Here is a 13,275-nt window from a genome sequence, read left to right on the forward strand (position 1 = left end):
TGATTATTATGATTATTATGATTATTATGATTATTATAATTATTAATATTAATAGTATTATTAATATGATTATTAGTATTATTAGTAGAAGTAGTATGATTATGATTATTATGATTATGATTATGGTTATTATGATTATTATGATTATTATGATTATTATGATTATTTTGATCAATATTATTATTAATAATAATATTATGATTATTACCACCAGGTATCCTGCTGTCCCATGTCAACTCAGCAGTGAACCGGGTGGTCTACGCGTACCGTACCCCCCGCATCCAGCAGGCCTACATTCATATTATTATTATTATTATTATTATTATTATTAGTAGTAGTAGTAGTAGTAGTAGTAGTATTATGAGTATGATTATTATGATTATGATTATTATGATTATTATGGTTATTATGATTATTATGGTTATTATGATTAATATTATTATTATTAATAATATTATGATTATTACCACCAGGTATCCTGCTGTCCCATGTCAACTCAGCAGTGAACCCGGTGGTCTACGCGTACCGCACCCCCCGCATCCAGCAGGCCTACAGGCAGATCTGGACGCGCTGCTCGCTAGCCGTGGCCCGTTGCCATGGGGACGAGGGTGGTCACCGCTCGATGGCCAGCGGCGACGGCAGCGGCGGCGGAGGAGCCAATCAGAGCGCGGCGTGTGGCGTAGCGGGCGTGAGGTCATCACCCTGAGGAGAGGCTTCTGGGAGACTGGTGGTTATCAAAACTTTATGGGTTATTTATATAACTGTCATGTCTACGCTGTTTTGTCACCTAAATGGTAAACAGACTGACTTATATAGACTGACTTATATAGCGTCTTATTCCAAAGCGCTTTACAACGGCCTCTCATTCACACATTCACACACACATTCACACACCTATGGCGGCAAGCTACCATGCAAGGCGCCGGCCCGCTCACTGGGAGCAATTTGGGGTTCAGTGTCTTGCCCAAGGACACTTCGACATGTGGCCAGCCGGGGCTCGAACCGCCAATCTGCCGACCTTGCGATCATTAGACGGTGGCTCTACCTCCTGAGACACAGACGCCCTGAAGCTGGAGGAACCTTCTGTCTGATCTCCATGGAAACAAAGATGATTCTAGAAGGACGGTGGACATAAGTCAGTTATAACCACCATTTTGGGAAGCACTGCTTTTGGGCGGTGTGTGTGTGTGTGTGTGTGTCTGTCTGTGTGTGTGTGCGTGCCTGTGCGTGCGTGTGTGCGTGCCCGTGCCTGTGTGTGTGTGTGTGTGTGTAACCCTCCTGCTGTCACCCTTCACACACTTTGTCACCTGTCCAGTTGTCTCACTTAAGTCTTTACTTAACGTAACTATTGTCTCATTATGTACCTTGACTTACCTGGTCTTACTGCCTCATGTGTCTGTGTGCTGCCATGTCAGGACCAGAGGCCTGAGAGCTCTACTCTCCTACACGTGTGTCATGTGACACACTCTGCTCTGCTACACGTGTGTCATGTGACACACTCTGCTCTGCTACACGTGTGTCATGTGACACACTCTACTCTCCTACACGTGTGTCATGTGACCTGACAATACAACCTGGAACCTGAAGTGAACTCTCACAGCCTTTATATGACGCAGGTACAACACCAAGGTTGGGTGTAGAGAATGTAGCTATGCATTGTTACGTAATAATGATATATTATACAACAGTTAGTTCCGACTAAGTAATTTGATTGGACAAGAGGCATTCCATCAGTGCCGATATACAGTATAACAGCACTGGGACTTTTAACTATATGTATCACTCCGCCGCACAGGTGTCCTACTAAATGACCGTTAATTAGACTACATTGTTTGTGTTCAGGTTACTAGGCAACAGTCCAGTTGAAGTTCAGTTGCAGAACTATTTTTTGTTATAAACAAACAAATCATAATCTGTTGTCACTTATTACTGTTAACTAATAAATTGCGCTGTAGAACTGTTGTATAAAAGCAATATCACACTCGAGGTCGTGTGTTATACTGAATATCAGCACGGCTGTGATCGTCTTCCTACTCTGCCTGCGGCCTCGTACCTACGACCCAATCACAGCCCTGCTGATATTCAGTATAACAGCACTCCCTCTCGTGTGATATTGCTTAAATATATGGCATTTCATTCACACTTTTATCCAGAGTGACTTACGTTGCAGTGAGTGCATACATGTCAGTATATATGGTCCCAGTGGGAATCGAACCCACAAGTGTTGTCAGCGCCGTGTTCTACCAGCTGAGCCACAGAGGACCACTAGTGAAGCATCAGTTAATATCAATGATCTGACGAAGGGATGACAGGATGGATGCTTCCCCCATCACCCCCCCTTCACACACACACACACCCCCACCTCACCTCGGACCACGTGCCCCTGGCCTCCCTGTCACACTGCTCCGTAAGTAAACACCTATCCCAGCATGCATCACCTCCACCCCGCCCATCATTACCCAGCATGCATCACCTCCACCCGGCCCATCATTACACAATCATCACACTGACAAGTCACGTTGGCCATGGTTACTGATCTGTTTATTGATCTGCACCAGAACAGCTGATCTGGAATCAGGTACAAGAAGGCTCAAAATGGTCTTCACTAAAATAATTAGTTTTTAACTGACAGCTAATAATCCTTGTCTTTCTGTGTGTTAACATTTCTAAATAAGTAGGAGACAAAGCAGTGTGTATAAGTGTGTGTGTGTGTGTGTGTGTGTGTGTTTGCGTGTGTGTGTTTGCGTGTGTGTGTACATGTGCGTGTGTGTGAGTGTGTAAGGGAACGTTCTGTATTCTGTATTCATGGAGAGAATATCTGGGAGTTTCCTAATCAACAGGTTCTACAGCGTTGTCTGAATATCCACCAGGTGTCAGAGGGTGTGTATAACAGCCAACAGGTGTGTATCCCAGGTGTTGGTTGTGTATACCAGGTGTGTATCGAATTGAATTGAATATAACTTTATTGTCCACCAAGGTGGAAAATTGTCTTCGGCTCACCAAACAGAAAAGTCAACACACGAAGCCAGAAGGCAACCAGCATGACATAAAACACCAACAGGCAGAGACAGAGACAGAGACAGAGACAGAGACAGAGACAGAGACAGAGACAGAGACAGGGTTAGACAAAGACAGAGACAGAGACAGGGTTAGACAGAGAAAGAGACAGGGTTAGACAGAGAGAGAGACAGGGTTAGACAGAGACAGAGACAGAGACAGGGTTAGACAGAGACAGAGACAGAGACGGAGACAGGGTTAGACAGAGACAGAGACAGGGTTAGACAGAGACAGAGACAGAGTTAGACAGAGACAGAGTTAGACAGAGACAGGGTTAGACAGAGACAGAGACAGGGTTAGACAGAGACAGAGACAGAGACAGAGACAGGGTTAGACAGAGACAGAGACAGGGTTAGACAGAGACAGGGTTAGACAGAGACAGAGACAGAGATAGACAGAGACAGAGACAGAGACAGGGTTAGACAGAGACAGAGACAGAGTTAGACAGAGACAGAGACAGGGTTGCACAGAGACAGGGTTGAACATTAAGAAACACATCAAAACAGTTCATGTCTGTGGCTTCCATCTTGTTGGTCACTTTGCAGAATGGACTTATCTCTAAGCCACGCCCCAAAATAGAAATTGTCCAATCATATCACAGCAAAAGTCACTACAGGCAGAAAACTCAGACAAACTCGCTAATATCTGATGGTGAAAAGCTTCTAGACAAAATATTATTGTCATCTTTAAAAAAACATGTCTATTACTTGCTGTGGTAAATCAGAAATCTGAAATTTGACAACTCCCGCCATTGTAAGTCATTGAATGTTATTCAGTCACGGTCGGTCAGTCAGTCAGTGTCAGTGAAGCGGTGTTTGTTTGTCTGTGTTTTCAAAGGGGGTGTGGCTTAGCGATAGGTCCATTAAGGATTCCACAAGGCAGAATAATGTCCATAGTGGCGTGAAATTCATTATCGCAAACAGTGCAGTAGGGGTCCCAACATGTGTAATCCACATCTGACTAAAACAGCTACTTAAAACAAACAATGAAATAGGCTTAAAATCACTTACAATCATGAGCAAACAAACAGTGGTGAGCACAGGGTCAGCAGCAGACCCGCACCCCCATCTCCCCCTCCCTCTAACCCAGGTGTGTATCCCAGGTGTTGTGTATCCCAGGTGTGTATTCCAGGTGTCTGTGGGTTTGTCAGGGAAGGCAATAGACTGTATAGTTATCACCTGAGCAGGGTGAGGTCCCTCCCACCAAACTATACAACCTACTACCTCACCCCGCCAGAACCCAGGTCCAACCGCCTCAGGTCCCACGGCCTCAGGTCCCCAGGAGCCACGATGTCTTCCACGGCCCAGCCTCAGAGGCACGGCTCCTCTTTACAGAGTCATTACAGAGGATGTATGACCGACAAAACACGTGTGTAAACTGACAGTAATATTGTGTCAGGTTCTAAAGCTTTGGTCCTCATGTCAGGATCTGATGTAACGATCTGACTTTTCTTTCGGAAAAATGTGAATACATTTCCGCGTTGTTGAAAATCAACGACACATCGCTAGTCGACTAACACAGCATGTTTTGTGAGCCTGCTAACAATGTAAAGTAGTGTTCTAGTTAACTAGGTAACAATGTAAAGTAGTGTTCTAGTTAACTAGGTAACAATGTAAAAGTAGTGTTCTAGTTAACTAGGTAGCAGTGGGGGATTACTCACCCAATCCATTGCGTTGTTGCAGTGTTTTGGCTTGACTAGCGAGTTTGTGTCGTGATTCTCAACAACGTTGAAACGTACAGTAGTTCCGTGTGTCAAAAGAAAAGTCCAAACATTTTGATTGGTTGCCGATATGCGGACAAAAAGACTAGAACGTGTCACATATGTAAGGACATTTACATTACATAAGACAAACATAATCTGAGGTTTGGAGGAAGAGTCCATCGTGGTCCAGCCCCCCGCAAAGCTTGATTGGATGTCTCGACTGTCAGTATAAGAACAGGAACGTTGCTGATTGGCTGAAGAGTTAACTGTCTCCTTAGGAAAGACAGTAGATTGTATAGTTATCTCAGAGGGAGGTTACGAACCGCCACAACTATTCAATCTACTACCTCAGCCCCAAGGACAGCACTGCCTCAATATCTACTGCCTCAATATCTAATACCTCAATATCTACTACCTCAGCCCCAAGGACAGCACTGCCTCAATATCTACTACCTCAGCCCCAAGGACAGCACTGCCTCAATATCTACTACCTCAATCTACCACCCCTCCTCCTCAGGACAGCACTGCCTCAGAGTCACCGCCGCACAGGAACACTTCACACTCAGGTAACACACCTGTGGGGAGAGAGAGAGAGAGGGAGGGGAGGGGAGAGAGGGACGGAGGGGGGAGGGAGGGAGGGAGAGGGAGAGAGGTATAGTTCAGTTGTAGTCCAGCCCCTCTCAGACACACACAGCAACACACATTTAAAAAATGACCAACATTGATTTAGCCAGCGCTTTGTTTACAGCCACATGCTCACATCAGACACCAAACACAGACAGGAAACACAATATATAACAAGTAACAATCTGCTCTGTGAATATGTTCAGGTTGGGAGTCTTTGACATGGCGATATCTCCGACAATTATCAACGACAGCGCTGTGTCCCCTTGTTAGCGAGAGGAGAGTTAGCGGGTTAGCATGTTCTTATCTGTCCTTGTGTCTCTCTCCGCCTTTTGCGTTTGTTTGCTCCTGGATGTGGTTAAAAAAACGACCAGGATTTATGAAAGAGAGCTGTTAGTGCTTAGCAACTGCAAACCCTCCGACTGCCAAGACATTAGGAAACGCTTAGCGCCTCCATAAGAGACGAGACCTTGAAAGAGAGACTCAACAACAGAACACCACCCCAGGCTAACATCCTCGCCAGGCGCTAACTCTGGCACGCGGTCACACGACGCTCGCTATCTAGGAGGAACAGAAAAAGTAGAAAGAGGCACGTAGGGAAAAAACACCACCGCAAATCCACATCCCAGCGTTTCCATCAGACAGGGAAGAGGAGGGAAGAGGAGGGAGGAGAGAGGAGGAGGGGAGAGGAGGGAAGAGGAGGGGAGGGGAGAGGAGGGGAGAGGAGAGGAGGGGAGAGGAGGGAAGAGGAGGGAGGAGGAGGGAAGAAGAGGGAGGAGAGAGGGCAGAGGAGGGAAGAGGAGGAAGAAGAGGGAAGAGGAGGGAAGAGGAGGGGAGAGGAGGGGAGTGGAGGGAAGAGGAGGGAGGAGGAGGGAAGAGGAGGGAAGAGGAGGGAGGATAGGGAGGAGAGGAGAGGAGGGAAGAGGAGGGGAGAGGAGGAAGAGGAGGGAAGAGGAGGGAGGAGGAGGGAAGAGGAGGGAGGATAGGGAGGAGAGGAGAGGAGGGAAGAGGAGGGGAGAGGAGAGAAGAGGAGGGAAGAGGAGGGGAGAGTAGGGCAGAGGAGGGAAGAGGAGGAGGGGACAGGAGGGGAGAGGAGGGAAGAGGAGGGAGGATATGGAGGAGAGGAGAGGAGGGAAGAGGAGGGAAGAGGAGGGGAGAGGAGAGAAGAGGAGGGAAGAGGAGGGGAGAGGGGGGAAGAGGAGGGAGGAGGAGGGAAGAGGAGGGAAGAGGAGGGAGGAGGAGGGAAGAGGAGGGAAGAGGAGGGAAGAGGAGGGAGGATAGGGAGGAGAGGAGAGGAGGGAAGCGGAGGGGAGAGGAGAGAAGAGGAGGGAAGAGGAGGGCAGAGGAGGGCAGAGGAGGGAAGAGGAGGAAGGGAGAGGAGGGGAGAGGAGGGAAGAGGAGGGAAGAGGAGGGAAGAGGAGGGAGGATAGGGAGGAGAGGAGAGGAGGGAAGAGGAGGGGAGAGGAGAGGAGAGAAGAGGAGGGAAGAGGAGGGGAGAGGAGGGCAGAGGAGGGAAGAGGAGGTGGGGAGAGGAGGGAAGAGGAGGGAAGAGGAGGGAGGATAGGGAGGAGAGGAGAGGAGGGAAGAGGAGGGGAGAGGAGGGGAGAGGAGGGAAGAGGAGGGAGGAGGAGTGAAGAGGAGGGAAGAGGAGGGAAGAGGAGGGAGGAGGGAAGAGGAGGGAGGAGGAGTGAAGAGGAGGGAAGAGGAGGGAAGAGGAGGGAGGAGGAGGGAAGAGGAGGGGAGAGGAGGGGAGAGGAGGGAAGAGGAGGGGAGAGGAGGGAAGAGGAGGGCGAGCGCTAACGTGTGAAAAAGCGGCGAGGAGGAATAACTCCCTGGCTTCCTGACACCCTGGCATGTGATCGAAGGGAGGGAAAGAGAAAAAAAAAGAAGAAGAAGAAAAAAAGAAAGCCGACCCGACTCTCTCTCTCTCTCTCTCTCCGTTGCCAGGAATTTGTTTCCGTTTTTGCCAAAAAACTGAGCTCATTCCAGCGGGGTTCGCCTGCCTGCTCTGGGCTTGGCTGCGGCTTCAGAGACAGAGGTACACACACACACACACACACACACACACACACACACTCACACACACTCACACACACTCACACACACACACAGACGCCTGCAACAAACATGGCTGCCACCAGCTGCCTCCTGTGCAACACACAAAGCTGCTACGGAGAGGCTGCTCGCTCCGTAACAAAACAAGGAAGCAGCACAAAATGGCGGCCACCACCGACCGTGTCGGCCATTTTACGCGTTACTAAAAAAAAGTACACCGTTTAATGTTTAACGTCCTCCTGTCAGGTTCCCAGAAAGCCACTGCTCCTCTGGCAGAGAGGCTCCAAGGTGTGTCTGTTGACGGCTAGCCACTGAGCCTCCCTCCCTCACCCTCCCTCACCCTGCTAGGCGAGCAGCGAGCCTCCCTCCCTTAGGGACGCTAGGCTAAACGCTAGGCTAGGGGTTTTAAAGAAAACTCTCTCTCGCAAAATGGCGAAGGAGAGTCTCCCCCCCCCCCCCCCCCCCAGTAAGAGACGAAGCGATCGAACAAGAGTCACCTGATGGGTCTGGAAGGCTGTCCGCTTAACCCCCCCTGACCAGAGCCCCCCCCCCCCCGGGAAGATAAGAGCCTCGTCAACGCGAATGGTGCTAGAAAAGACTCAGTCAAGTCAACATCTCACGTCCTGTGTGTGTGTGTGTGTGTGTGTGTGTGTGTGTGTGTCTGGCGCTAGCTTCGCAGATCTTAAAAACGTGGCACTCGGTCGGCGTGAGAGAGAACAGGAGGGAAGTGCATGTGTGTGTGTGTGTGTGTGTGTGTGTGTGTGTGTGGGTGTGAGTGTGTGTGAGTGTGTGTGTGTGTGTGTTCTCATTGGCTCAAAGCTCAGGTTGAGAGAAAATAGGACTGTGTCATCTGGAGTGAACATCGTCACTGAAGACGTCCAGTAGACCAGCCTGTACGACTGACTGACTGTTCTGTCTCTGACTGACTGTTCTGTCTCTGCCTGACTGTTCTGTCTCTCTCTGACTGACTGTTCTGTCTCTGACTGACTGTTCTGTCTCTGCCTGACTGTTCTGTCTCTGACTGACTGTTCTGTCTCTGCCTGACTGTTCTGTCTCTGACTGACTGTTCTGTCTCTGACTGACTGTTCTGTCTCTGTCTGACTGACTGGTTCTGTCTCTGACTGACTGTTCTGTCTCTGACTGACTGTTCTGTCTCTGAAGACATTCCTGTAGACCAGCATGCAACACAAACTGACTGTTCTGTCTCTGAAGACGTCCCTTAGACCAGCCTGTAAACACTGACTGACTGTTCTGTCTCTGACTGACTGTTTTGTCTCTGCCTGACTGTTCTGTCCGTGCAGACACTCCTTAGACCAGCCAGTAAACACTGACTGACTGTTCTGTCACTGGAGAGAGGAGGGAGGGGCTTCCCACCCCCTTGGCACAGCGGTGAGAGGGTTAATGAGTGCCAGACTACTGCCAGGCCTGGGGTGGTGCGGGGGGGGGGGGGGGGGGTGCTAGACAGAGAAGGTGTGTGGAGAGGGGGGGGGGGGCTACTTTGCATAAATTAGCATGAGAGGCACGGCCCCCTCGTTAGCATGCTGGAGACCCCTCTAGTCTGATTACACCAGACGGGGGAGGGGGGGGCGTTGGCATAGAGCCCCACCCCCCCCCCCCTACACACTACACTCTGTTGCCAAAAAACCTTTCCGATTGGAGCAGATAGTAGGAGGAGGGGAGAGATACAGAGAGAGAGAGAGAGAGAGAGAGACAGACAGAGAGAGAGAGAGAGAGACACACACAGACAGAGAGAGAGAGAGATACAGAGAGATAGAGACAGAGAGAGAGAGACAGAGAGATAGAGACACAGAGAGAGAGAGATAGAGAGATACAGAGAGAGAGATACAGAGAGAGAGAGACACACACAGACAGAGAGAGAGAGATACAGAGAGATAGAGACAGAGAAGAGAGACAGAGAGATAGAGACACAGAGAGAGAGAGATAGAGAGATACAGAGAGAGAGATAGAGACACAGACAGAGAGAGAGAGAGATAGAGACACAGAGAGAGAGATACAGAGAGAGATAGAGAGATACAGAGAGAGAGAGAGAGAGGGGGGGGAGAGAGAGAGAGAGAGAGGGAGAGATAGAGAGAGAATGGTCTGGGATAGAGAGGGAGAGAGGGCCGTGGGGGAAGGATGCACCAGACAGGGCGAGAGAGAGAGGGAGAGAGGGAGGAGGGAGAGAGAGGTAGAGAGGGAGACGCTACAGCTGCCATACGTGACGTGCTAAGATGGCCGACAATAAAACCATTACAGAACCAACATGAACCCTCATATTATACCTCTACCTCGCCCCGGGCCTGAACCCTGACCCTGACCTCTGACCTCTGTGCTCCTCAGGTTATACTGACATAACATAATCATATTAATAACATAACCTCATGTTTGGGCCTTTAAGCCACCTGTTCATTGAGACCGCTTCAGGAGGCAGACTGGTGGTTTGAGTGTTGAATGAGAGGGGGGGGGGGGGGGGGAGTGTTGGGGGGGGTGTTGAATGAGAGGGGGGGGGGGGGGGTTGAATGAGAGGGTGGGGGGGATGAGTGTTGGGGGGGATGATAACACTGAAACCTGTCACTGATCTATCCTCCTGGATGGTTCCTAGCAGTAAATCCCTGTTCCCTGACTGTTACTGTTTCCTGGCTGTTCCCTGACTGTTACTGTTCCCTGGCTGTTCCCTGGCTGTTCCCTAACTGTTCTCTAACTGTTCTCTAACTGTTCTCTGGCTGTTACTGTTCCCTAACTGTTCCCTGGCTGTTACTGTTCTCTAACTGTTCCCTGACTGTTACTGTTCCCTAACTGTTCCCTGGCTGTTACTGTTCTCTAACTGTTCTCTAACTGTTTCCCTGACTGTTCTAACTGTTCTAACTGTTCTAACTGTTCTCTAACTGTTCCCTGGCTGTTACTGTTCCCTAACTGTTCTCTAACTGTTCCCTGACCTGTTCTAACTGTTCTAACTGTTTTAACTGTTCTAACTGTTCCCTGGCTGTTCCCTGACTGTTCTAACTGTTCCCTAACACACAAAACACACACTCCCTGACTGTTACTGTTCTCTGACTGTTCTCTAACTGTTCCCTGCCTGTTACTGTTCCCTGACTGTTACTGTTCCCTGCCTGTTACTGTTCCCTGACTGTTACTGTTCCCTGACTGTTACTGTTCCCTGCCTGTTACTGTTCCCTGCTGTTACTGTTCCCTGACTGTTACTGTTCCCTGACTGTTACTGTTCCCTGACTGTTACTGTTCCCTGCCTGTTACTGTTCCCTGCCTGTTACTGCTCCCTGACTGTTACTGTTCCCTGCCTGTTACTGTTCCCTGCCTGTTACTGTTCCCTGCCTGTTACTGTCCCTGCCTGTTACTGTTCCCCCCTGACCTGACTGTTACTGTTCCCCGACTGTTACTGTTCCCTGACTGTTACTGTTCCCTGCCTGTTACTGTTCCCTGACTGTTACTGTTCCCTGCCTGTTACTGTTCCCTGGCTGTTACTGTTCCCTGCCTGTTACTGTTCCCTGCCTGTTACTGTTCCCTGACTGTTACTGTTCCCTGCTGTTACTGTTCCCTGCCTGTTACTGTTCACTGACTGTTCCCTGGCTGTTACTGTTCCCTGACTGTTCTAACTGTTCTAACTGTTCCCTGGCTGTTCCCTGACTGTTCTAACTGTTTTAACTGTTCCCTAACACACACACACACACTCCCTGACTGTTACTGTTCCCTGACTGTTCCCTGACTGTTCTAACGTTTCTAACTGTTCCCTGGCTGTTTTAACTGTTCCCTAACACACACACACACACACACACACACACACACTCCCTGACTGTTACTGTTCCCTGACTGTTCCCTAACTGTTCTAACTGTTCCCTGGCTGTTCCCTGACTGTTCTAACTGTTCTAACTGTTCCCTGACTGTTCCCTGGCTGTTCCCTGACTGTTCTAACTGTTCCCTAACACACACACACTCCCTGACTGTTACTGTTCCCTGACTGTTACTGTTCCCTTGGCTGTTCCCCGGCCGTTCCCTGGCTGTTCTCTGTCTCTGGGTTATTCTGGGAGCATCAAGGCAGACGTCAGGTCTCCAGATGGAGAGTCATGTGACTGGCACAGTCTGCTGCTGCCTCCAGCCATGAGCTGGGTCTGCCATACACACACACACACACACACACAAACACCCGACACACACACACACACACACACACACCCGACACATACACACACACACACACCCGACACACACACACACACCCGACACACACACACACCCGACACACACACACCCGGGACACACACACACCCAGGACACACACACACACACACGACACACACACACACACACACCCAGGACACACTGGGACACACACACACACACACACACACCCAGGACACACTAGGACACACACACACACCCGGGACACACTGGGGCTCTGTTAGCTGTGGGTAGGACAAGGAGCACACACACACACACACACACACAATCTGATCTCCTAACAGACTGTCTGTCTGTGTCCTGGGACAGAAGCATGCCAGTGAGATATGGCAGCTTTGCTCTACGTCAGACACACACACACACACTCACACACACACACACACACACACACACACACACACACACCACATCAGACGTGTGGACGTGTCCTCTGTTGCCCTCCGTCAGGGCCAACCAGGAAGTGTTGTTGTGGTTGTGTTTCCTGTAGTAGGGGCAGTAGCTCAGCTGGTGACAGACCCAGTGGTTCAGCCTGGAACACACAGGGCTAGCTTCATCTGCTCACCATAATGGATCACTTTGGACCAGATGCTCTCTCTCTCTCTCTCTCTCTCTCTCTCTCTCTCTCTCTCTCTCTCTCTCTCTCTCTCTCTCTATCTCTCTCTCTCTCTCTCCCTCTCTCTCTCTTTCTTTGACACATATTTCTTCTTCTTTCGACCACAATCTGTTCATCGACTGTTCTGACCAGATGGAGACGAGAGGATGAACGATGTCTGTGTCCCAGGCCACATCACCATACCACCACGCAGGGAGGGAGAGGGGGAGGGGGAGGGAGGGGGAGGGAGGGAGGGAGGGAGGGGGAGGGAGGGAGGGAGGGAGAGAGGGAGAGGGAGAGGGGGAGAGAGAGAGGGAGGGAGAGGGAGAGAGAGAGGGAGAGAGAGGGAGAGGGGGAGAGAGAGGGAGGGAGAGGGAGAGAGAGAGAGGGAGAGAGAGAGGGAGAGGGAGAGAGAGGGGTAGAGGGAGGGAGAGAGAGGGAGAGGGGGAGAGAGAGAGAGAGAGGGAGGGAGGGAGAGATAGGCCTGTCCCTGTTCCTGTCACCACATCACCAGACCCTCTGTGTCCCTACACCACCCTGCAGGCCTGTCCCTGTCCCTGTCCCTGGGCACACCACCAGAACACCAGGCAGGGGAGAAAGAGGGAGGGAGAGAGAGGGAGAGAGAGAGAGAGGGAGATGGAGAGAATGGGAGGGAGGGAGGGGGAGAGAGAGAGGGAGGGAGGGAGGGAGAGAGAGAGAGGGAGGCAGATGGAGAAAGAGAGAGAGATGGAGAGAGAGGGAGGGAGAGAGAGGGAGGGAGGGAGGGGGAGAGAGAGAGGGAGGGAGATGGAGAAAGAGAGAGAGAGAGGGAGATGGAGAGAGAGGGAGGGAGATGGTGAGAGAGAGAGAAGGAGGGGGAGAGAGAGAGAGGGAGAGAGAGGGAGAGTAAGAGAGAGGGAGAGAGAGAGGGAGAGAAAGAGAGAGAAGGAGGGAGATGGAGAGAGAGAGGGAGAGAGAGAGAGGGAGAGAGAGAGAGGGAGAGAAGAGAGAGGGAGAGAAAGAGAGAGGAGAGAGAGAGTCTGATCTCAGGCCATTCATATCCTTCCTCCTA

The 13,275-nt window shown here is 50.4% G+C and overlaps 1 protein-coding gene across 1 annotated transcript in view; it reads left to right on the plus strand.

Annotated features, from left to right (window-relative positions):
- Nucleotides 1-13,275, plus strand: part of LOC308154335 (adenosine receptor A3-like) — a gene marked incomplete at both ends in the record, with an annotated part of 34,672 nt that overhangs the window by 2,354 nt on the left and 19,043 nt on the right. The window contains one exon of the mRNA XM_080527498.1: nucleotides 474-688. Coding sequence (XP_080383624.1) covers nucleotides 474-688 — 215 coding nt within the window. The remainder of the gene's footprint in view (nucleotides 1-473; nucleotides 689-13,275) is intronic.

The sequence above is a fragment of the Nansenia antarctica genome, assembly GCF_963989245.1.
Source record: "Nansenia antarctica genome assembly, chromosome: 3".
NCBI lineage: Eukaryota > Metazoa > Chordata > Actinopteri > Argentiniformes > Microstomatidae > Nansenia > Nansenia antarctica.